Source organism: Tamandua tetradactyla, chromosome 1 (assembly GCF_023851605.1).
Source record: "Tamandua tetradactyla isolate mTamTet1 chromosome 1, mTamTet1.pri, whole genome shotgun sequence".
NCBI lineage: Eukaryota > Metazoa > Chordata > Mammalia > Pilosa > Myrmecophagidae > Tamandua > Tamandua tetradactyla.
The window spans coordinates 141,312,306-141,335,851 of record NC_135327.1 but is presented as its reverse complement, the minus strand read 5'-3'; the positions used below and the strand labels follow the sequence as shown (position 1 = coordinate 141,335,851).

The 23,546-nt window shown below is 36.9% G+C and overlaps 1 protein-coding gene across 14 annotated transcripts in view; it reads left to right on the top strand.

Annotated features, from left to right (window-relative positions):
• FBXL13 (F-box and leucine rich repeat protein 13) overlaps positions 1-23,546 on the top strand; it is a 309,023-nt gene that overhangs the window by 4,152 nt on the left and 281,325 nt on the right. For 10 of the 14 annotated variants that reach the window (XR_013173955.1, XR_013174037.1, XM_077155879.1 and 7 more), the window contains exon 2: positions 14,972-15,075. Coding sequence is in view for 8 of the 14 variants with exons in the window: in XM_077155879.1 (XP_077011994.1) it covers positions 14,972-15,075 (104 nt within the window). In the remaining 6 variants the exon portion in view is untranslated. Of the gene's footprint in view, positions 1-14,967; positions 15,076-21,531; positions 21,618-23,546 lie in introns of those variants that run through there. The other 4 variants (XM_077156337.1, XM_077156417.1, XM_077156580.1 and 1 more) reach the window with 3 other exon arrangements.

The window sequence follows — 23,546 nt, the reverse complement described above, 5'->3', positions numbered from 1 at the left end:
TTCCTCTATATATGATGAGAGGTGATGACTTCAGTTCTGTCTGGTTGGAGTTGGATTGCAATTTTATTTAGTCTTAGTCCACATCTGGTTTATCCCTGTTTCTTGAGGATAGCTCTTCTGGGCTTCTAATGGAGAAGCTAGCAGGTGTCTGTTTTCTTACCCTTAGAAATTGCAGAACATTCAGTTTTGGCCTTTAGAGGTTTTTGTGCTTAGCTCTTTGGCTTCCTAGCTTTAAAATCTGACAGCGTATTAAAGGTTAGGCTAGCTGTGTGTTTGAAGCAGGTATCCTCCCCATGAGCACCATGAGATCATGAGATACTTCACTTTGCTTCTTAGAAGCCCTTGCTCTAGCTCCCCAGCTTCCTTCATGAGCAGTCTCATAATTTGGCAAATGTCTGATGGGGAAATTGGCTGCAGTGGGACACCTCAAGTTATAATCTGTTACACAAGCCTTATGTGGCTACCAAAAGCCTTGATGTTTTCTCTAGTTTCTCTTCCCTCTTGCAGAGTCCTTCAGCCTGGGCCAAACCCATTCCTCAACCCATACCCAGAATCAGCAATTGGCCCCAGGGGAGAAACAACTTTCATCATCAACTCACTTCAAAAGGCTCTCCTCCCTTTTAAATTCCATAGCTTTGGATATCTTTTAAAAATGTTTTCATAATGTATCTGGTGTCTTCTAGTTGTTTCAACAGAATCATTGGACCATAGTGACTTTCCATATCCTACTCAGAAGTAAAATCCTATTGAGACTTTTTTTTTCCTTCTCACTTCTCAGTTTACCTCAGATCCAGAGATGGGGTAGGTGTCCTCCTTGCTCTCCATTACCACTTCAAACTATGTGTCTTTCCTCCTCCTCCTAAAACCTCAGGTCCCTTAAGGTTTTTAAGATTAGCCTTACCATTTACTGTGTTGGTTTGAAAGGATTATGTACCCTAGAAAAGCCATGTTTTAACCCTGATCCAATCTTGTGGGAGCATTGTTTCTTTTAATCCCTATTCATCACAGTGTGCTGCAAACTTGATTAGGTTATCTCTACAGAGATGTGACTCACCCAATTGTGGGTATTAATCTTGGATTAGAGGGAGATGTGACTCCACCCAATCCAGGTGGGTTTTGATTAGTTTACTGGAAACCTTTAAAAGAGGAAGCATTTTGGAGAATGCTTCAGAATGACGAGATAGACACGAGAACCAGGAGAGCCCGCCCAGCCAGAAACCTTTGGAGACAAAGAAGGAGAACCACCCCCTACCCACCCCCCCCAGGGGAGCTTCATAAAACAAGAAGCCTGGGGGGAAAGCTATTGGACGTCTCCTGGTTCACCATGTGTCTTTCCAGTTGAGAGAGAAACCCTGAACTTCATCAGCCTTCTTGAACCAAGGTATCTTATCTTTCCCTGATGCCTTAGATTGGACATTTTTATAGCCTTGCTTTAATTGTTTTAAGTTTTATGGGCTTAGAACTATCAACTTGCCACTTATTAAATTCCCCCTTTTAAGAAGCTGTTCTTTTTCTGGCATATCGCATTCTGGCAGCTTGCAAACTAGAACATTCACTCTCTTTTTATTAACTACCTACTTCTTGTTTGCTCTTTGTGTTTCATTGATAACTCTAGTGTCTGGCTCACCACCTTCCTTCTCACTTCTATTCCTATCATCATTTTTGGTGACTTTAACATCCAGAAGGATGTTTCATCTACATACTTGACTTTTTTCCTAATTATCTTTGCATTCCCTGCTCCTATTATCATACCCTTGATGATTTTATCCCAGATTTCTGTACCATCTCTGAAATCTCTGTTTCTTATCTCACTCTCCTACCATCTCAGCTCATTTACTCTAGAACTCCCATTTTATTACTTCTTCAAGCTCTTTGCCACTACCAACTCATTAGTTTAATCATTTTTGTACTACCAATTATGCTTCTCATGTCCTCACTTCTCTCTTTACCCATCTTTGATTCCTTGGTTTATCACTGTTTAGGGTTCTATTGCTACATAATGGATTACTACAAAACTTAATGGCTTAAACCAATGTTAATCATTTTATTATTATTTCTCACAGTTATGGGAGTTGACAGGAGGTTTTTGATCAATTGTGCATCATACAATGGCTGGGGTGAAAGTCATCTAAAAGACTTCCTCATTCACATGTTTGGCAACTGCTGGCTATTGACTAGGACCTTAGTGGGGCTTTTTTTTCCATGTATAACCTCTCCACATAACATGGACTTCCTCACAGCATGAATGCTGGGTTCCAAGAATGAGTGTCCAAGAGATAGAGCCAGGTAAACATCACATTTTATAACCTATCACATTTTATAACCTCACCTCAGAAGTCACTGAACATTACTTCCTCTGCATTATGTTCATTAGAAGTGAGTCACTAAATCCAGTCCATATTCAAGGAGAAGGGAATTACACTCCATCTCTTGTTGAGAACAATGTTAAAAATATGGGAACCTTAATAAGATTGAGAGCTGTTCTGTCGTTGGAAACCAAAGCAGTGGGATGATATAAAATACTGAAAGCAAAAGAAACTGCCAACCAAGAATTCTATATCTGGCAAAACCATCTTTCAAAAATGAAGGTGGGTTAAGACATTCTCAGATAAATAAATGCTGAGGGAGTTCATCACCACTAGACTGGCCCTTAAGAGATGCTAAAGAGAGTTCTGCAGGTTGAAAGGAAAGAACAATAGACAATAGGTCAAAACTGCATGAAGAAATCAAGATGCCTAGTGAGGGTAATGACATGGATAAATATAAATGTCAGTACTATTGCAGTTTTTGCCTTATAATTCCCCTTCTTACTTTGCTGAATCTAAAAGGCATATGTGTAAAATGCAATAGTAAATTAGTGAATTTGTACTCATGATGTATAAACATGTAACTTGTGTCAAGAACTACATAAAGATAGGGGGCAGATTATAGGAACATTGTTTATGTATGCTATTGAAGTTAAGTTGATATTAAAGCAAGCAAGATTGTCATAGATTTAGGATGTTAAATTCAGCCGTATGGTAACTACAAAAAAAAAAAAATCAGAGCATATGCAAACTCAAGGAGACAGAAAGTAGAGTTCAGGTTTCTAGGCATGGGGTCAGAGGAAGTGGGGAGTTAGCAAATTGTGAGTGTAGGGTTTCTGTTTGTGTTGAAAGGAAAATTCTAGTAATAGATGGTAGTGAGGGTACTGCAAAATTGTGAATTCAACTAATCTCACAGAATGATGTGCTAGAGAGAGGTTGGGATGGGAAGACATATGTTGAAGATGTTTCCATACACACACAAATAAACAAAAAGATATACTAAAGAGATAATGATAATACTCTCTAAGAATGGAGGAGAAAGCCTCGATTGAACATTATTGAGACATAAGAAAAAATGAAATATAGAATGTAAGCTTTATATCAATGCTAAATTTCTTGAACTTGATAACTGCACTTAGATGATTACATAAGTGTTATATCCTTGGTTCATGGGAAATGTACATGGAAGTATTATGTGTTCAAGGATTATATGTGCAACCTGTTCTCAAATATACAGAAGAGATATAGGTAGATAGATAGATAGATAGATAGATAGATAGATAGATAGATAGATAGATAGAAAGACAGATGAATGGATGATAGAATAATACAGTAAATGTGGCAAAATTTTAAAATTTGTGGATCTGATATCTAGGGGGAAGTTGGGAGTATTTTGGAGTTCTCTCTATGGGGTTTTTATTATTTTTGGCAACTGTTCTGTAAGTTCGAAATTATTTGAAAATTTAAAAACATAAAATACTTGGGAATATATTTAACAAATTGTGTACAAAGTCTCTCCATTAAGAATTATAAAACATTGCTAGGAAATTTTGAGACTTAAATATAGGGAAATACCATGGTCATGAATTAGAAGACTCTATCTTGTTAAGCTATCATTTACCACCAAAGTAATTCTTTAATCACTGTAATCCGAATCATATTCACAGGAGAGTTTAAAAATATATAAATTGAAAAAATGATTCAGAAATTTATGTGAAAATGCAAGAGTAAATACTAGAATAGCCATAATAATCTTGACAAAAGAACAAAGATGGAGTGCTTAGCCTCTGTGCATTTAGTATTTACTACATAAAGTAATTAAGACTGTTGATATAAAGATATACAAATAGATCAAAGGAATAAAATTTAGAATCCTGAATTAGATCCACACTTACACACTTATACAGTTTATTGATATTCTACAAAAGTACCAGAGCAATTCAGGGGGAAAAAAAGGGAGATTTTATTTTTTCAGAAAGGGGTTTGTGAACAACTGGCTAGCCATATTAAAAAAGTGAACCCTGACTCCTACCTCACATTATGCACAACTAATGTGAGATGAATAAAGGACCTAAACGTAAAAGCTAAAACCATAAAACTTATAAAAGGAAGCATGAAAGAATATCCTTATAAACTGTGGAAAGTAGGGGTTTCTTAGATAGAATGCAGGAAGGAAGCAGCAACCAGAGAAGAAAATTGATGTTAGACATATCAAAATTTAAATTGCCTTATAAGTTTTTAAACTCCAGTAGAAAGATCCCATTAAGAAAATGAATAGGCAAACCACGGACTTGGAGGAAAAATTCACCAAGCACATATCTGATAATGGACTTGTAACCAGAATATATAAAGAACTACCATAACTCAAAAATAAGAAAACTAATGACCCAATACAAATTAGGTAAAATATTTGAATAGATGCTTCACAAAGGAGGATAGATGAATTAATAAGTGCTTGAAAAAGTCCTCAATAACATTAGCCATCAGAGAAATGCAAATTAATATCACTGGGACACCATTATAGTCCCACTAGAATGACTAAAAGACTGACACTGCCACATGTTTCGAGTATGTGGAACAATCAGAACTCTCATGTATAGCTAGCATGAAGGTGAAACTGTGCAAACATTTTAGAAAAAAATTTTGGAAGTTTCTTATAAGGTTAAGCATATACCTAATTTCTGATCCAACAGTTCTACTTATAAGTGTTTATCTAAGAGTAGAGAAAACTCATGTCCATAAAAAATATTTGTAACAGTGCTCATTGCAACTTTATTCACAATGGTCCCAAACTGGAAACAATCCAAATATCCATCAACAAGAGAATGGATAAACCAATTCTAGTGTATTCACACAATGGGATACAATTCAACAATAAAAAGGAACCAACTACTCATACACACAACCTGGAAACATTTTGTGGACGTTGTGCTGAGGGAAAGAACTCAAATGTACATGTTTTATGATTCCGTTTAGATGCATTTTCTAGAAGATGGCAGTTTAATTTCAGGAGAATGAAATCAGATCAGTGGTGGCTTCTGGGGAGAGGTGTGTGCCATTTATCAACTTATTGCTGGGAACTTTCAAATCCACCCTCCTTTGCCCTGCTTTATAGTAACAAGAGTTGGGTAGGCCCTGTACACATTTCTTTTTTCAAATGGCGTAATGTTAAGCTTTGTCAGTAGAGGGTGCTGAAGGGACACTGGAGGAAGATGGAGTGTCTCTTCCAGATTCTGGGGTGCCTCCCTCCTGTCTTGGTCATAGGATGCAGCTGCCAGCAGCTTGTGTGTGGAGGACGCTCAGGGGTGGGTGCTCACCCTCTTGCAAGTTTTGGTCACTAGCTTCAGCCTTCTGGCACCCCAGCAGGAGGCTTCTGCTTGCTACTCCAAACCCCTCTGCACCAATATTGGTTGGCAAGCTGGAGTCACATCTATCCTCGAGTAACCCTGTGGACTGTCCATCATCCAGAGGACCTCAGTCGTACTCCACACCCTAAAATCAGTACTGGGGAAAGGAGCCACCTTTAATTTGTTCCTTTCTTAGGTGCTCTCTTTCAGACCCAGGTGTTCTTTAGAGTTCTCTCTTTTCCTCTCCTAGTAGTTAATCCCTTGTTACTAATTAATAATTTTTTAATTAAAATTTCCCTATGCAAATTACTGGTATACTTTCTGTCTCCTGAGTGAACCCTGACTGATATAGGAGGATTAACTGGGAAGGACAAAAGAGAAGTTCTTTCTGGAGAGTCTGAAAATCCTATACCATGTCAGAGATGTGGGTTTCACAGGTGTATCCATAGTCAAAATTATACAGTTAAAATTTGTGCATTTGAATTCATGTAAATTTTACCTAAAAAATTAAAAATTCAATTGAAAGGAGGGTGGGGAAACAGGTGGTGATATAGATGATACAAAAATCACAAAATAGTGGTAATTATTCAAACTGGGTGATGTGTGTATAGGGGTTCATTATTCCATTGTTTACTTTGTTTTACACTTTCCATAATAAAAAGTTAAAATAAAAGATGGTCATGGCTGGGTGTTTTTTTTTCTTCACATAATCTATGAAGCCAGGAATGGATGGAACAACAGTGGCCCCTCATAGACCTTGATTTGGCTGTGTAATCATTTTCTTTTTGCATGATGTATCAATTGGTCATCGCTACATACACACAACCTCAAAACTTAGTGGCTTAAAATGACAAGAATCATTTAGTTTGTTTAAAAATTTGCAATTTGGGTAAGGTTTTGCAGGTATAATTTGTCTCTGCTCCATGTGACACCATCTGGGGTGGGTCAACAGGGAGATGGAAGATTTGCTTTTTTTTTTCATTTTAAACAAGAATTTTATTTAAACAAGAAGACACTAGCCTTAAAGGGAAGACTATCTAGGATTCATTTCTTTTAGAGTGGTTTATCCCTACTTGAAGACAGATTGCCCTACATGTAACAGCTATGTACAAAAAAATTATAAAATTGTCCTTGGTTTTACAATGATAAATGAAAAGCATTAAAATTCCCCAATCAAACAAGGAATGCCAGGTGTCATGGTCAGGTTCATGTGTCATCTTGGCCAGGTGGTGGTGCCCGGGCAAGTGCTGGCCTGTGTGTTGCTATGAGGACATTTCGTGGACTTAAATCACGTTCATGTTGGCTACATCCACAGCTGATTGCAGTTATAATCAGCTATGGGGTGTGTCTTCTGCAATGAATGGTGCTTAATCTAATTACCGAAGGCTTTCAAAGAGGACTCAGAAGAGACATTTACTCTTCCTGCTTCAGCCAGAGAGCCTCTTCTGTGGAGTTCGTCCAGACCCTTCATCGGGGCCACCAGCTTTACAACCTGCCCTGTGGATTTCCCACGGTTGTCCAGGCAGCCTCTCCTGAGAGTTCTCTGAGGACCTTCATCGGAGTTGCCAGTCTTTGGATCCTTATATTCCCATGGTTACGTGAGACACTTTTATGAATTTTATATCTGTGGATAGCTCCTGCTGATTCTGTTTCTCTAGAGAACCCTAGCTAATACACCAGGATTTTTTATGTTGTTGGTTTTTGTTAAACAGTGAGAGCAAAATAACTTACTGAGGTATAAAGATAAGAGTTGAATAAGCATGCCACTAATAGAGAAAGGGGGTATTTTCACAGAACCAGTATTTTTCCCTATCCCATCTCCTGGGATCTGCCCATCAAATCAGGATCTGATCTGCTTCACTGAAAACCCTGTTGTGCTGGTTTCAAAGGAAGTGTGCCCCCTAAGAAAAGCCATGTTTTAATCAAAATATTTCATAAAGGTAGAATAATCTCTATTCAGTACTGTATGTTTGAAACTGTAATGAGATCATCTCCCTGGATGATGTGATTTAGTTAAGAATGGTTGTTAAACTGGATTAGGGGATGACATGTCTCTACCCATTTGGGTGGGTCATGATTGGTTTATTGGAGTCCTATAAAAAAGGAAATATTTTGGAGAATGGGAAATTCAGAGAGAGCAGAGAATACTGCAGCACCACGAAGCAGAGAGTCCATTGGAAATGAAGAAGGAAAACGCCTCCCGGGGAGCTTCATGAAAACGGAAGCCAGGAGAGAAAGCTAGCAGATGACGCCGTTATTTGCCATGTGCCCTTCCAGCTGAGAGAGAAGCCCTGACTGTGTTCGCCATGTGCCTTCTCACTTGAGAGAGAAACCCTGAATTTCATCGGCTTTCTTGAACCAAGGTATCTTTCCGTGGATGCCTGTGACAGGACATTTCTATAGACTTGTAATTGGGACATTTTCTCAGCCTTAGAACTGTAAACTTGCAACTCATTAAATTTTCCCTTTTGAAAGCCATTTGGTTTCTGGTATATTGCATTCTGGCAGCTAGCAAACTAGAACACCTATGGTTCACAATAAGCTTTCATTAGTTTTCTAAGTGGTGTTTGCTTCTTAATCTTTTTATTTTTTTGCATGGGCAGGCACTGGGAATTGAACCCAGGTCTCCAACATGGCAGGCGAGAACTCTCCCTGCTGAGCCATCGTGGCCTGCCCTGCTTCTTAATCTTAACCTGCACCACAGAACCATCCTGCCCCACAACCTTCAAATTAATATGATCATTGTTCTCAGTCATGACTCCTTTCTTGGGCTTTTTGTTGGCCATGGGGAAAGCTGGAGTGTCCTCAGCTGCCACTTCACAAAAGAGGTGCCAGGTCCACATCGCAGAAGCACCCAAGCAGTACCAGGAGCCAAGGATTCACTTTTAAGATGGTTCACTTGCATGACTAGCAGGGTGGTTCTGGCTGTTTACTGAGAGCTTGGTCAGGTCTGTGGGCCACTAGTCTTGATTCTTTGCCATGTGGGCCTCTCCGTGGGCTGCTTGGACTTCAGGATGGTGGCTGGGTTCTGAGTGCAAGCATCACCAGAGAGAGCCAGGTGGAATTTTTATCACCCTTCATGACCTGAGCTTGGAAGTCATATAACATGATTTTCACCAAGTCAAGGGATATTGACCATTCACCTTGATTGGAGAAATGTGAAAGTCACATTGCAAAAAGAGCACGTGGAATGGGAGATATTTTCGAGCCCATTTTTGAAAATTCAATCTGCTACACTTGACTTGTTTATACAAACAACTATTTGGGATTAAGTCATTTGAGAGTCCTAAAAACATATATAAAAGTAAAATAAAATAGGCAAAATTAATTTTAGTAACATAATTTATATAATCTATCCAAATGTAATCATTGAAGCATGTAATGAATATAAAATCGAAGTATTTTATAGTTTTTTTTCCATACTGGTCTTGAAAATCAGATGTGTACTTGACCCTTTTAGCACAACTCAATTTGAACTAGCCACATTTGAAGTGTTCAGTAGCCACACATAGATAATGGTTACTGTATTAGACAGTGCAGGTCTAGAATATCTTGACATATTTAACAAGCCAAGTCTCTTTGAGAAGGTTGTTCTTTTCGACTGCCGTACAGCTTCTGGAACTTCAGGAGCAGCCTGAGTAGTGCGGTGAGAGTGTAGGAGTTGTATACTGGCCAGTCTGGTTGGTCACCTCAATCCTGGTCATCACTGAGGTCACATGGGGCCGTTGTTCTCTCATGCACAGGAGAAAATTGATATCCATCGTCACATTTGCTCCAGGAGTCACAGTGATTATATTTTGTTGTGAAAACAGAAAAGTGATATGAGCATAAGTCATGGACTAATTGGATCCTGTAAAATGCTTACTAAGAAGAACTCTAGAAGAGATTTCTGGTGTCATTAGTGGAGGTTGAACAAGTGGCCTTCTCCTTTTTTGTCCTTCTGTATTATCCCATCCATTTGGGATTCTCTGTCTTTGGTTACTGCTGTATCTGCCTTCCTATCTAAATGAAGCTCATCCTAGTAAAGAAGAAATAAAATTTATGGAAAAACAGAGGTGGTTAATAAATGTAAGAAAACTTATTTAACCCCATTGGTAAAAACAAAATGTAGATGAAAATGAATTGCCAACAAGAATGAATTTCTAATTCTGAGGGTTGGCATGGGTGTGGTGAAATGAACACTCTAATTGACTGCTGCTAAGAGATAAAAAGTTCATATGTCAAAATGAAAGAAATGCTGACCCAAGTGTAGAAAAAATGCCTCCTTTTTTGCTTTCCTATAGCATATTTAAATGAACTTTACTGATGGGTAATTAAAAAGAAATAAACAAATGCACAAGAAATATAAAAGCATTTATTGCTTCTCATACTAGGCTGCCAACTGGCTGGCCTGGTTACAAGCCCATGTCTGGTTTTCCTAGGATGAGAGTCTTTTGCTTCTGGTTGCACATTTGAGGTCTCCTGGATAATTTATTTCCATCACATGCCACCCTGAAAGCCAAATCCCAGCTAGCACCTTCATAAAACCCTCCCACTCAGATTCAACTTCTATTCAAGCCTTGTCCGGGGCTAGTTGCATGTCAGTAGATTTCCATCTTTTTTCTGCAGAATCACAGGGTTCTAAGAACACCATGGGGCATGCTGCACTGGAGGAGAAAGGGCAGTGAGGAGGAAGAGTGAGCTCCACTTCCTTCTTTTCCCTCTGCCTGTACAGCCAATAAAATGCTGTTATATTTTGGGATTTCCATGAGCTTTTTTTTTTTAAATATTTTTTTCAGATTAAAAAAAATGCTTGAAATGACTATCATAAATTGTCATGGTTCTGCCAGGGAATAATTTCCTCCTTTATGGCTCACATCATCTGTTTTGTAGCATTTGACCTTGAGCAGCTAACATCCCTCCTAATGCAGAAAGCTGGTCTAGTCCCTTATAGACCCTCAGTATCTAATATGACCTTCAGGTACCCTAGATGTATTGTTAAGCAAAAGATATACACATAGAAATCTAAGAAAACTTTTCTTTTTTAAACCTCTGAGTCAAGTAATTTTTAAACTTCATCTTAGAAATAAATGAACTAAATGATCAAATGATTGGAAATTTGGTCAATAAAATATTTACTCTTTAAATTCTTTTTAAATTCAGGAAAAAAAATTTTAGAAATTAGAGGTTTTTTTAAAAAAATTGTCTATGTGGAAATATGAGGGTCTGCAACCTAGAAAGAGTTGTAGGAAAACTCAGTACTGTTTTCTGATCATTCACTCTCATTGTATCCATTGATCATCTTTAAAAGAAAGAATTAAGATAGGAGCCCAAAACACCAAGGCACTATTGGTAGAATTTCAGATGCTGGATCATCAAAAAAATGTACCCCAGTAGAAGGTGCATTCAAGTTAGAAACCATGATTTTCATGAAGCAGTTTTTATGCCTTAAGTTTCTTTCCAGATGAAGTTTCCAATTCACATTTTAAAACTGTTGCATTTATTTCTAAATCACAGAATCTACATTATTGGGTAGTTTTTAAAGGGGGCTATTAGCTGCATATAGTTGTCAGAGAAGCAAGAATCAGAAATTGCTGATAATGTGAACATATTATCAGTTCTCATGAGCACGGTACTGTCAACCCATCCCAGCCAATTCACAGATGCTGTTGTTGAGGTGAATCCATGGGGCACTTAAAACAGATAAACAGAAAGCACATGATTTTTAATTCTCCAGTAACAATTCACTAATCTAGGCACAGTGGCTGATAACCACCTACTCATTGGGACAAGCACAATCCAGCAGGTATCAGAACCAGTGGGCTTGCCCTGGCCTTGCAGAGGCCCCTGCTGCTCACCTGCCCAGCCTGTGATGAAAACCCTCAAGATGTGGAGGCAGATACAGTTATGCACAATTTTTTTGTGGGTGTCTGATATGGGTAACAGAGGAGCCCTGGGTTTGTATTTCAAAAACCTGCTGGCTCTGTAAATCATCTGGCCGTTCTTTGCCTTGTCTATGAAACCCAGAAACAAGAACAGAATTCCTAGACAAGAAGGTCATTCCTAGTGGGATCTTGGAAACTGATCTGTGATCTTTGGCTCTGTGATTGATCCTGCTGGGGTTTGGTCATGGGTGACCTACTGGGTCTGGAAGCAGATGCGGTCCTAAGCCCTAGTATAGTGTTCAGGGCTCTTCACAAAGTGATCCTGTATCCTGCTCTCTTCCATTAATCCTTTATTGCAGCCAAACTGGTTTGTGTCCTCAGGGCTTTTGCTCTTGCTGTTTCCCTTTCTGTAAGCCCCTTATCCTCTCCTTGACACTTAGAATTCTTTCCAAAAACTGAGAGCCCCACAGGCATTTGATAATCACTTTTTTTTGCTTTGCACTCTTGAAACAATTATTTTTTATAGTACTAATTACACTTTTAGGATATTTTACTATGTTTTTCCAATATCTAGAAAGTTAAACAATACAAGCTCTCTTAAGTTCCTTACATCTGATTTTGTGTATCTACACAAAATAAATGTTTTTAATAGGCAGTTACTATTTTGCTATTGATGTTTGAACTATAGTTCCATGGCGTTCTTTCCTTTATGCATTTCCCCCAAATGTAATTGTCTTAACGTCTTCCCTTAGACTTTGTATAAACGTACTCTTTCTCTGTGATCACACTTGTCTTTGAATGGTATAAGTGAATATTTTCAATTTCTTTTCTCATTGTGGTAATGTTTTTCTCTAGTGGAGGTGATAATTAGCAGTGGAATGGTCAAAAATAATTATGCTGGCTTGCTGTCATTATTACCTATTGAGTGCCTATTTTGTGCTCGACACCATTCTAAGTACTTTACATATATTCATTTAATTCTCACAATAATTCTATAGCATATAAAATTTTATTCATTCCATTTTATGGTGAGGTTACAGAGAAATAGAGAAGTAACTTGTCAAAAAGATCACACACTAGATTACAGATCCAGAATTTAAACCCAGTGACTTCTACCCACTGCATTATTTTGCCCCTTGAAAGATGAATAATAATGGAAAGGAATAGAAGCAACAATAGACAAATACATCTTTATCCTCTGTATAAAGATGCAAGTGCATCCTCTGTGTCCTCTGAGAAGAACATAGCCAGAGCATCTTTCAGAATAATTGAGAAATATTGGGAACAAACGTTAGGGAAGCACAGTAAAAGAAACAATTGGACAATTATTTTGTAAATATACAAGCTTGAGAAAGACAATCTGAATAATTATGTCATGGTCTTTTTGTCCTTGATTGTATACGTTTTTACTAAGGAGGCTGACAGTATTAAAGCCCTCTTTAATGTTTCTGAGAGTTAAACATTCATTTTGTGGACAGGTTTGCATATTTCACTTCTGTTTCTAATAAAAAAAAAAGTTGATGGTTTTGAAATTATTTTCACTGAGCAGAAAAATAAAGCTATTGATTCATTTGACATGTATAAAGCACTATGTAGGGTTCATACTAAAAATATATTGAACCTTATGGTGTTTTATTTTGTCCAAAGGGACAATATGAGCAGTGAGATTTCTAAGCAAAAAAAATGATAATTTCAACTTTGCTGGTTCCATATGCCTCTTATACTCTCAACTTGATTTAGAGAGATAGAGAAGTAACTTGTAGAATAAGTTTTCAGGAAAAGTAGTCTTCTGATCTGCAGAGCTTGGCAACATGAAGAAATAACGATTTCCCATATTCATTAACCAGACATCTACCAACTTTGTTAAAAGTTCACTTTAAAGCTGAATTCAGTCAAGGCACTCTGTTCTCTGGCTTCAGTATGAATAGGAATCACTGGAGGAGTTTGTTAAAAGTCAGGTTCCTGGGCCCCATCCTCAAAACCCATTCACTCCCCAGGTGATTCCAATGCAGATGGTCTTCAGGGGGCCAGAATCAGATGGAGGGAGAGCAGAGTGAGGAGTACAGAAACTCAGAGCTCTGGAGACCAGGCCAAATATGCCAGAGAACTGGTGAACCTCTAGACAGGGTTACTCAAGGAGGTGCCTGAAGTCTGATTTGCCTCCAGCACATTAGCCTTTAGATATTAGAAGTTACTAGCTTCCAAGTGTGATAAAAACCTCCAACCATATCCTTGGGGTCTTTGGGGCAAGGAGGTTGGGGGTGGGGATAGGAAGTCAGTTTGCAGATGGCAGAGCAGTCACTGTGACAGCTGACAAGATCAGAAGACAGAATTGGAGAGGAGAAGGGATCTAGGTCTTACCATTTTGTCATCATCTTAAAGCAGGGATTTCCAGTCTGTAGGCTACTCACTAAGAGGGGGTCATGGAGTTATTACAAAGAGGGGAATTGTATTATGCAGGATTCAATTAGGAGAAATTATCCCTTTCTTGGAGGAACATTATGATAACTCTGAGAATCTTAGATGGGACTCCTAGGCTTGGATCTGCTGACATTTGGCCCGTGGAGGTAAGAAGAACGGCTGTGTGAGTTAAGGGGTAAATTATTTTGATAGGGAGAGAGAGAAGCAGGGAAAAAAGCCAGCAGGGCTGAGCCTTATGTGTAAGAAGGGTCAAAAAAAGCATCCTTTTCCCCTCCCTGCACACACACTAGTCCCCTCTCTGAGACAGTGGACCATGAAGTTAAAGAGAAAGTTCTGAGGAGGATTCCAGATCATTCCTAGGGTTGTGTGCTGTAAACCTTCTTCTCTATCTCATAAGGAAGACTCTTCTATAAATTCTTCATATCTCACCAATACTTTTAAATGAGAAGTTTCTTTGAGAGGGGCCTCAAAGAGGAAACTGAGGCAGCAGCTTTCTGGGTTCCATATAAATGCTTTAAATATGATATTAGATCCAGTCAGCCATTTGTTTCTCATCCATGTATACTGTGCTATAATTTTTTGAATATATGCTCTGTAGATGGTGTGAATTGACAAAACAGAAGCATTTTAAAAAATTCTTGAATTCACAGTAGATAGTGATTATAGATTTTCATTGGTTGGGTCTGAGGGATTTTCTGGCTTTAAAAGGGGTTCCTTATACTTAAAGGAAATAGAAATCACTATCTAAAGCATCACAACTATTGTCTTCAAATTGACTGTAAAGAACTTCTGACATAATGCAAAACACTGTATAGTGATTAACTCTTTTCTTGTCATATATGATGTTAAACTGCATTTTGATTTGACTTTAGCAAAATATTAAGACAATAGAAAGCAGTAACTATAAGTGTGTATATAAGAACTGTCACATTCTTTGACTTTTTAAACTTTTAAAGAGTGAGTGAAAGGCTATCTACTGTTGAATAAGAATATGCAGATTCAGAAACATTTGTTCCATTTCATTTTTTTTCAGGCTCTGTTATGTGGTTTACTTGTTACGTGTCCTGAAGATCCTCTGAGATACTTAGAAGAAAAGCTGAAGGTTATAATGGAAACTGGACTCAAAAGTCTTCTTTGGTGTGTAGTGTTTTGATTAATGATAGGGAAATATTTTATCTTGAAGGCAAAACACTCATTGTATAGTATCAAAAAAAGGTCTTGCCAGTGAATGCTTCTGAATCTCCACATTGTTAATCAATTCCTCCATTGACTTTTATCTTTTTATTCAGGTGAAATTCACATAACATAAAATTAAGCATTTCAAATTGAACAATTCAGTGGCTTTAATACATTCACAAAGTTGTGCAACCACCACCTCTATTTAGTTCTAAAATATTTTCATCACCCCAAAAGGAAACCCTATACCCAGTAAGCAGTTTTTCCCCATTTCCCATCCCATTAACCCCTGATAATCACCAATCTACTTTCTGTTCTACGTATTTACCTATTCTGGACATTTCATATAAGTGGACTCATACAATATGTGACTTCTGTGATTGGCTTCTTTAATTTAGCATAATCTTTCAAGATTCATTCATATTGCAGCATGCACTTTGCTCCTTTTTATGACTGAATAATAATATTCCGTTCTCTCTCTCTATATATATATTTCACAATTTGTTTATCCATTCACCTATTGGTGAACATTTGGGTTAATTCCACCCTCTGCCTATTTTGAAGAGTGCAGCTATGAATATGCATGTACATGTGCATGTTTACCTATTTTCACTTCTTTGTGGTATATAACTAGGACTAGAATTTCTGGGTCATATGATACTTTTATGCTCGACTTTTTGAAGAGCCACCAAACCATTTTCCACAGTGACTACATGATTTCTCATTCCCACTAACATTTGTATAAGAGTTTCTATTTTTCTATATCTTCTCTTAGACTTGCTATATTCAGTTTTATCATTATAGTCATTATATGGGTGTGAAGTGGTACTTCATTGAGGGTTTGATTTGCATTTCCCTAATGAATAATGATATTAATAATCTTTTTATGTACTCATTGACCATTTGTGTATCTTCTTTGGAAAAATGTCTATTCAAGCCCTTTGTCCATTTTTTAATTGGACTGTTTGTCTTTTTGTTGTTGAGCTGTAAGAGTTCTCTATGTATTCTAGATACTAGACCATTATCAGATATATGATTTTCCAATATTTTCTTGTATGCTATAGGTTGTCCTTTCACTTTCTTAATAATATCCCTTGAAGCACAAAAGTTTTTAGTTTTGATGAAGTCCTTGGTTGTCTATTTTTTCTTTTGTTGCTCATGCTTTTGGTGTCATATCTAAAAATCCATTGTCAAATTCCAGGTCGTTAAGATTTTCCAGTTTTATGAATCTAGCTAATATAATTAGGTCAGTAATCCATTTTGGGTTAAATTTTTTACATTCATATCATAACAATATCCCCAAAGCTTTAAGTCATTTCAGTAACAATATTAAGTAAAAAGTTGCATCAAAATCGGTTGTAGGTGTGGTCTATCCAGAGGTGCAATTACCCTCTGTCTGGGAACCTCTGGAATCTAGAGAATAAATTATTTGCTTCTAATATACAATGAAGAGACAGTCATAGGATAAACATTCCCATTCCCATAGGGAGAACTTGGAAGGAAACAGGGATCACGCATCCCAGACAATTCCAAAACTCTGCAGGGCATACTCCATTAGATTTTAAGATCTGAGAGTCATCTATACAGCAATGTTTTGTCCTCCAGGCCTGTTGACATGGCATCCCTTTCCAAGTGCTTACACAGCAGCCGTGCTTTCCTGGAATACTGGAGAGCTGCTTTCCCTGCATACTAAGTGAAGGCTCCACCCTTGTCAAGCATCAGGATGGCGGCCAGACTTGGCCCCACCCTGTCAAATATTGGGGTGGTGACCAGACTCTCTGCAATCCCCCAGGAATCTGAGAAAACTGGAGTGGAGCACTTTTCCTAAACAACGGGGCAGAGGGCCAACTCTCTCCAGCAGTACTATCCTGTTTTGGTTACTGTTAGCATTATAATAAATTTTGAAATCAGGAAGTGAGCCCACTAGTTTTGTTCTTTTTCAAGACTGTTTTGGCTATTTGAGATGCCATGCAATTCCATATTAACTTGAGGTTCAGCTATTCCATTTGTACAAAAAAATACCATGAAATGTGATAGTTTTATTGAATCTGCAGATCATTTTGGGTAATATTACCATCTTTATGACATAAGTCTTCTTATCCATGAACACAGTATGCCTTTCCATGTATTTAGGTATTCTCTAGTTTCTTTCAGCATTGTTTTATAGTTTTCAGTGTATAGGTTTTTCACCTCCAAGGTTAAACTTATTCCTAGGTAAGTTTTTTCTTTTGGACATATTGTAAGTGGAATTGTTTTCTTAATTTCCTTGTTGGATCACTTATTGCCACTGTATAGATACACAACGGATATTTGCGTGTTGATCTTGTATCCTGCAGCTTTGCTGTATTCATTATAAGCTCCAGCAATGTTTTGTGTGTGGATTTTTAGGATTTTCTAAATATAGGATCATGCATTCTGCAAATGTAACTTTACTTCGTTACCAACTTAGATGCCTTTTATTTCTTCTTTGGTTTAATTACTCTAGCTATAACTTCTAGCACAGTGTTGAATGACAGGGGTGACAGTGCCCACCCTTGTCTTGTTCCTGAGCTTCAGGGGATAGCTTTCAGTTTTCACTACTGGGTAAAATATTAGCTGTGTTTTTGAAAAAATTGCTTTATATCATGTTGAGGGAATTACCTTCTTTCCTAGTTTTTCTGAGTGTTTTATCATGAAAAAGTGTGGATTTTGTAAAATTATTTTTCCTCTTCAATTGAGATGATCATGTGCTTTCCCCCCTTCATCTATCAATGTGATTATTACATCGATTGAACCACCCTTACATTTGTGGGGTAAGTCATACTTGATCATGGCATAGAATCCTTTTAAAATGTTGTTGAATTTAGTTTGGTAGTATTTTATCAAGGATTTTTGCATCTATATCCATAAGAGATACTTGTCTGTAGTTTTGTTTTCTTGTAGAGCCTTTGTAAGCTTTTTTTTAAATTAATTTTTTAACTAAAAAAAAAACAAACAAATGCAAACATTCTTAACTTTTGATCATTCCATTCTACATATATAATCAGTAATTCACAATATCATCACATAGTTGCATATTCATCATCATGATCATTTCTTAGAACATTTGCATCAATTCAGAAAAAGAAATAAAAAGACAACAAGAAAAAAATTCATACATATCATACCCCATACCTCTCCCTTTCATTAATCACTAGCATTTCAATCTAAATTTATTTTAACATTTGTTCTCCCTATTATTTATTTTTATTCCATATGTTTTACTCATCTATTGATAAGGTAGTTAAAGGAGCATCAGACACAAGGTTTTCACAATCACACAGTCACATTGTGAAAGCTATATCATTATACAACTATCTTCAAGAACATGGCTATGGTGTTCAGTTAAGCTGTCTACATAAGTTATATTAGGAAATGCACTAGTCAAAATATAAATTTTGTACCAAATAAACATTTTTTGCTTTAGTCTCACAAATAAGTTGAAATTTTAAAATATTAATTACCATCTATTTTCAGCACCCTGCAATAATGACCTTCCTTTGTTCTTCCTCATACAAAAACATTTTTAAAATTTATGCATTTAGTCATTTTCATTATACACTCTAGGCATTCATAGTTTATACCATCTCAGTCTTTATTGTCTATCTTTCTTTCTGATTTCATTTGTGCCCCCAGCCCTCCTCCCTCTATCACTCTCACATTCAGCTTCATTCAGTGTTTTAACATAATTGTATTACAGTTAGGTAGTATTGTGCTATCCATTTCTGAGTTTTTACAATCAGTCCTGTTGCACAATTTGTGTCCCTTCAACTCCAATTATCCAATATCTTACCCTATTTCTATCTCCTGATGGTTTCTGTTACCAATGAAATTCTCCAAATTTATTCACTAATGTCAGTTCATATCACTGAGACCATACAGTATTTATCCTTTTGTTTCTGGGTAATCTCACTCAGCATATGTCCTTAAGGTCCATCCATGTTGTTACATACTTCATAACTTTATTCTGTCTTACAGCTGCATAATATTCCATTGCATGTGTATACCACAGTTTGTTTAGCCACTCTTCTGCTAATGGACATTTTGGCTGTTTCCATCTCTTGGCAATTGTAAATAATGCTGCTATAAACATTGGTGTGCAAAAGTGGGTTTGTGTCCTTGCCCTCATGTCCTCTGAGTAGATACCTAACAATGGTATTGCCGGGTCATATGGCAATTCTATATTTAGCTTTTTGAGGAACCACCAAACTGCCTTCCACAGTGGTTGTATCATTTGACATTCCCACCAACAGTGGATAAGTGTGCCTCTTTCTCCACATCCTCTACAGCACTTGTCGTTTGTTTTCTGTTTTATTGATAATGGCCATTCTGGTGGGTGTGAGATGATATCTCACTGTGGTTTTGATTTGCATTTCTCTAATAGCCAGGGAAGTTGAGCATCTTTTCATGTGCCCTTTGGCCATTTTTATTTTCTCTTCTGAGAAGTGTCTGTTCAAGTCTTTTGCCCATTTTGTAATTGGGTTGTCTGTCTTTTGTTGTTGAGTTGAACATCTCTTTATAAATTCTGGATACTAGACCTTTATTTGATATAGCGTTTCCAAATATTGTCTCCCATTGTATAGGCTGTCTTTTTACTTTCTTGATGAAGTTCTTTGATGCACAAAAGTGTTTAATTTTGAGGCGTTCCCATTTCTTTCTTTCTTTCTTCAATGCTGTTGCTTTGGGTGTAAGGTCTATAAAACCACCTCCAAGTATAAGATTTATAAGATATTTCCCTACATTTTCTTCTAACAGTTTTATGGTCTTCAGTCTAATGTTTAGGTCTTTGATCCATTTTGAGCTAATTTTTGTATACGGTGTGATGAGATATGGATCCGCATATCCAGTTCTCTAGGCATCATTTATAGAAGAGTCTGTTCTGTCCCAGGTGAGTTGGCTTGACTGCCTTATCAAAGATCAATCATCCATAGAAGAGAGGGTCTATATCTGAACACTCTATTCAATTCCATTGGTTAGTATATCTATCTTTATGCCAGTACCATGCTGTTTTGACCACTGTAGCTTCATAATATGCCTTAAAGTCAGATAGCATGAGACCTCTGACTTCATTTTTCTTTCTCAGGATACTTTTAGCTATTTGAGGCATGCTGCCCTTCCAGATAAATTTGGTTATTGGTTTGTTTATTTCTGAAAAGTAAGTTTTTGGGATTTTAATTGGTATTGCATTGAATCTGTAGATCAATTTAGGTAGAATTAACATCTTAACTATATTTAGTCTTCCAATCCATGAACACAGTATGCCCTTCCATCTGTTTAGGTCTTTTGTGAATTCTTTTAACAATTTCTTATAGTTTTCTTTGTATAGGTCTTTTGTCTGTTTAGTTAAATTGATTCCTAAATATTTTATTCTTTTGGTTGCAATTGTAAATGAAATTTTTTTTCATGATTTCCCCCTCAGATTGTTCATTTCTAGTGTATAGAAACAACACAGATTTTTAAGAGTTGATCTTGTAACCTGCCACTTTGCTGTACTCATTTATTATCTCTAGTAGTTTTGCTGTGGATTTTTCCAGGTTTTCAACATATGGTAGCATATCATCTGCAGACAGTGATAATTTTACTTCTTCCTTTCCAATTTTGATGCCTTGTATTTCTTTTTTTTTTTTTTGTCTAATTGCTCTGGTGAGAACTTCCAACAAATGTTGAATAACAGTGGTGATAGTGGGCATCCTTGTCTTGTTCCTGATCTTAGGGGGAAAATTAGCTGTGGGTTTTTCATATATTCCCTTTTTCATTTTGAGGAAGTTCCTTTCTATTCTTATCCTTTGAAGTGTTTTCAACAGGAGAGGATGTTGAATTTTGTCAAGTGCCTTTTCTGGATCAATCGAGATGATTATGTGTTTTGTTTTTCTGCTTTGATTTGTTGATATGGTGTATTACATGAATTGATTTTCTTATGTTGAACCGTCCTTGCATACCTGGAATGAATCCTATTTGGTCATGGAGTATAATTCTTTTAATGTTGTGTTGGTTTGAAAGGAAGTATGCCCCCTAGAAAAGCCATGTTTTAATTAAAATCCCATTTCATAAAGGTAGAATAATCCCTTTTCAATACTGTAAATTTGAAACTGTAATCAGATAATTTCCCTGGATGATGCAATTTAGTCAAGAGTGGTTGTTAAGCTGGATTAGATGACAACATGTCTCCACCCATTTGGGTGGGTCTTGATTGATTTACTGGAGTCCTATAAAAGAGGAAACATTTTGGAGAATGGGAGATTCAGAGAGAGCAGAACAACATAGCAATGAGACACAGAGTCTGCCAGCCAGTGACCTTTGGAGATGAAGAAGGAAAATGCCTCCCAGGGAGCTTCATGAAACAGGAAGCCAGGGGAAGAAGCTAGCGGATGATGCCATGTTCGCCATGTGCTCTTCCAGATGAGAGAGGAACCCTGACCATGTTCACCATGTGCCTTCTCATTTGAGAGAGAAGCCCTGAACTTCATCAGCCGTCTTGAACTGAGGTAACTTTCCCTGGATGGATGCCTTAGATTGGACATTTCTATAGACTTGTTTTAATTGGGACATTTCCCTGGCCTTAGAACTGTAAACTAGCAACTTATTAAATTCTCCTTTTTAAAAGCCATTCCATTTCTGGTATATTGCATTCCAGCAACTAGCAAACTAGAACAAATGTGTTGTTGGATTCAATTTGCTAGAATTTTGTTGAGGATTTTTGGATCTATGTTCATTAGAGAGATTGGTCTGTAGTTTTCTTTTTTTGTAATATCTTTATCTGGCTTTGGTATGAGGGTGATGTTCGCTTCATAGAACAGGTTTGGTAGCTTGCCCTCCTGTTCAATTTTTTTGAAGAATTTGAGCAGGATTAGTACTAATTCTTTCTGGAATGTTTGGTAGAATTCACATGTGAAGCCGTCTGATCCTGGACTTTTCTTTTGGGGGAGGTTCTTAATGACTGATTCAGTTTCTTTACTTGTGATTGGTTTGTTGAGGTCATCTCTTTCTTCTGGAGTCAATGTTGGTTGTTCATGTCTTTCTAGGAAGTTGTCCATTTCATCTACATTGTCGTATTTATTAGCATAAAGTTGTTCATAATTTCCTGTCATTACTTCCTTTATTTCTGTGGGGTCAGTGGTTATGTCTCCTCTTCCATTTCTGATTTTATTTATTTACATCCTCTCTCTTAATCTTTTTGTCAATCTTACTAAGTTTCCATCAATCTTATTGATTTTCTCATAGAACTTATTAAATCTTATTGATTTTCTCATAGGTTTTGTTGGTTTCTCAATTGTTTTCATGTTCTCAGTTTCATTTATTTTCTGCTCTAATCTTCATTATTTCTTTCCTTTTGTTTGCTTTGGGGTTATTTTGCTGTTTTTTTGGGTTATTTTGCTGTTTTTTCTCTAGTTCTTCCAAGTGGGCAGTTAATTTCTCGATTTTTGCCCTTTCTTCTTTTTTGATATAGGTATTTAGGGCAATAAATTTCCCTCTTAGCACTGCCTTTGCTGCATCCCATAAGTTTTGATATGTTGTGTTTTCACTTTCATTTGCCTCAAGATATTTACTGATTTCTCTTGTAATTTTTTCCTTGACCCACTGGTTGTTTAAGAGTGTGTTGTTAGGCCTGCACATATTTGTGAATTTTTCTGGCACTCTGCCTGTTATTGATTTCCAGCTTCATTCCTTTATGATCTGAGAAAGTGTTTTGTATGATTTTAATCTTTTTAAATTTATTGAGACTTGCTTTGTGACCCAACATATGGTCTATCCTTGAGAATGAGCACTTGAGAAACAGTTGTATCCTGCTGTCATGGGGTGTAATGTTCTGTAAATATCTGTTAAGTCTAGCTCATTTATTGTGTTATTCAAATTCTCTGTTTCTTTATTGATCCTCTGTCTAGATGGCTGTCCATTGATGAGAGTGTGGAATTGAAGTCTCTAACTATTATGGTAGATGTGTCTGTTTCTCTTTTCAGTGTTTGCCTCATGTATGTTGGAGCACTATGACTCAGTGCATAAATATTTATGATTGTTGTGTCTTCTTGAATTATTCCTTTTATTAATACATAGTGTTCTTCTTTGTCTCTTTTAACTGTTTTACATTTGAAGTCTAATTTGTTGGGTATTAGTATAGCTACTCCTGCTCTTTTCTGATTGTTATTTGCATGAAATATCTTTTCCCAACCTTTCACTTTCAACCTATGTTTATCCTAGGTTCTAAGATGTGTTTTCTGTAGACAACATATAGATGGGTCCTGTTTTTTAATCCATTCTGCCAGTCTATGTCTTTTGACTGGGGAGTTTAATCCATTAACATTTAGTGTTATCACTGTATGGGTAGTACTTCTTTCTACCATTTTGCCTTTTGGATTTTATATGTCATATCTAATTTTTCTTCTTTTTACCTTTAGTGATAGTCTTCATTTCTAAAC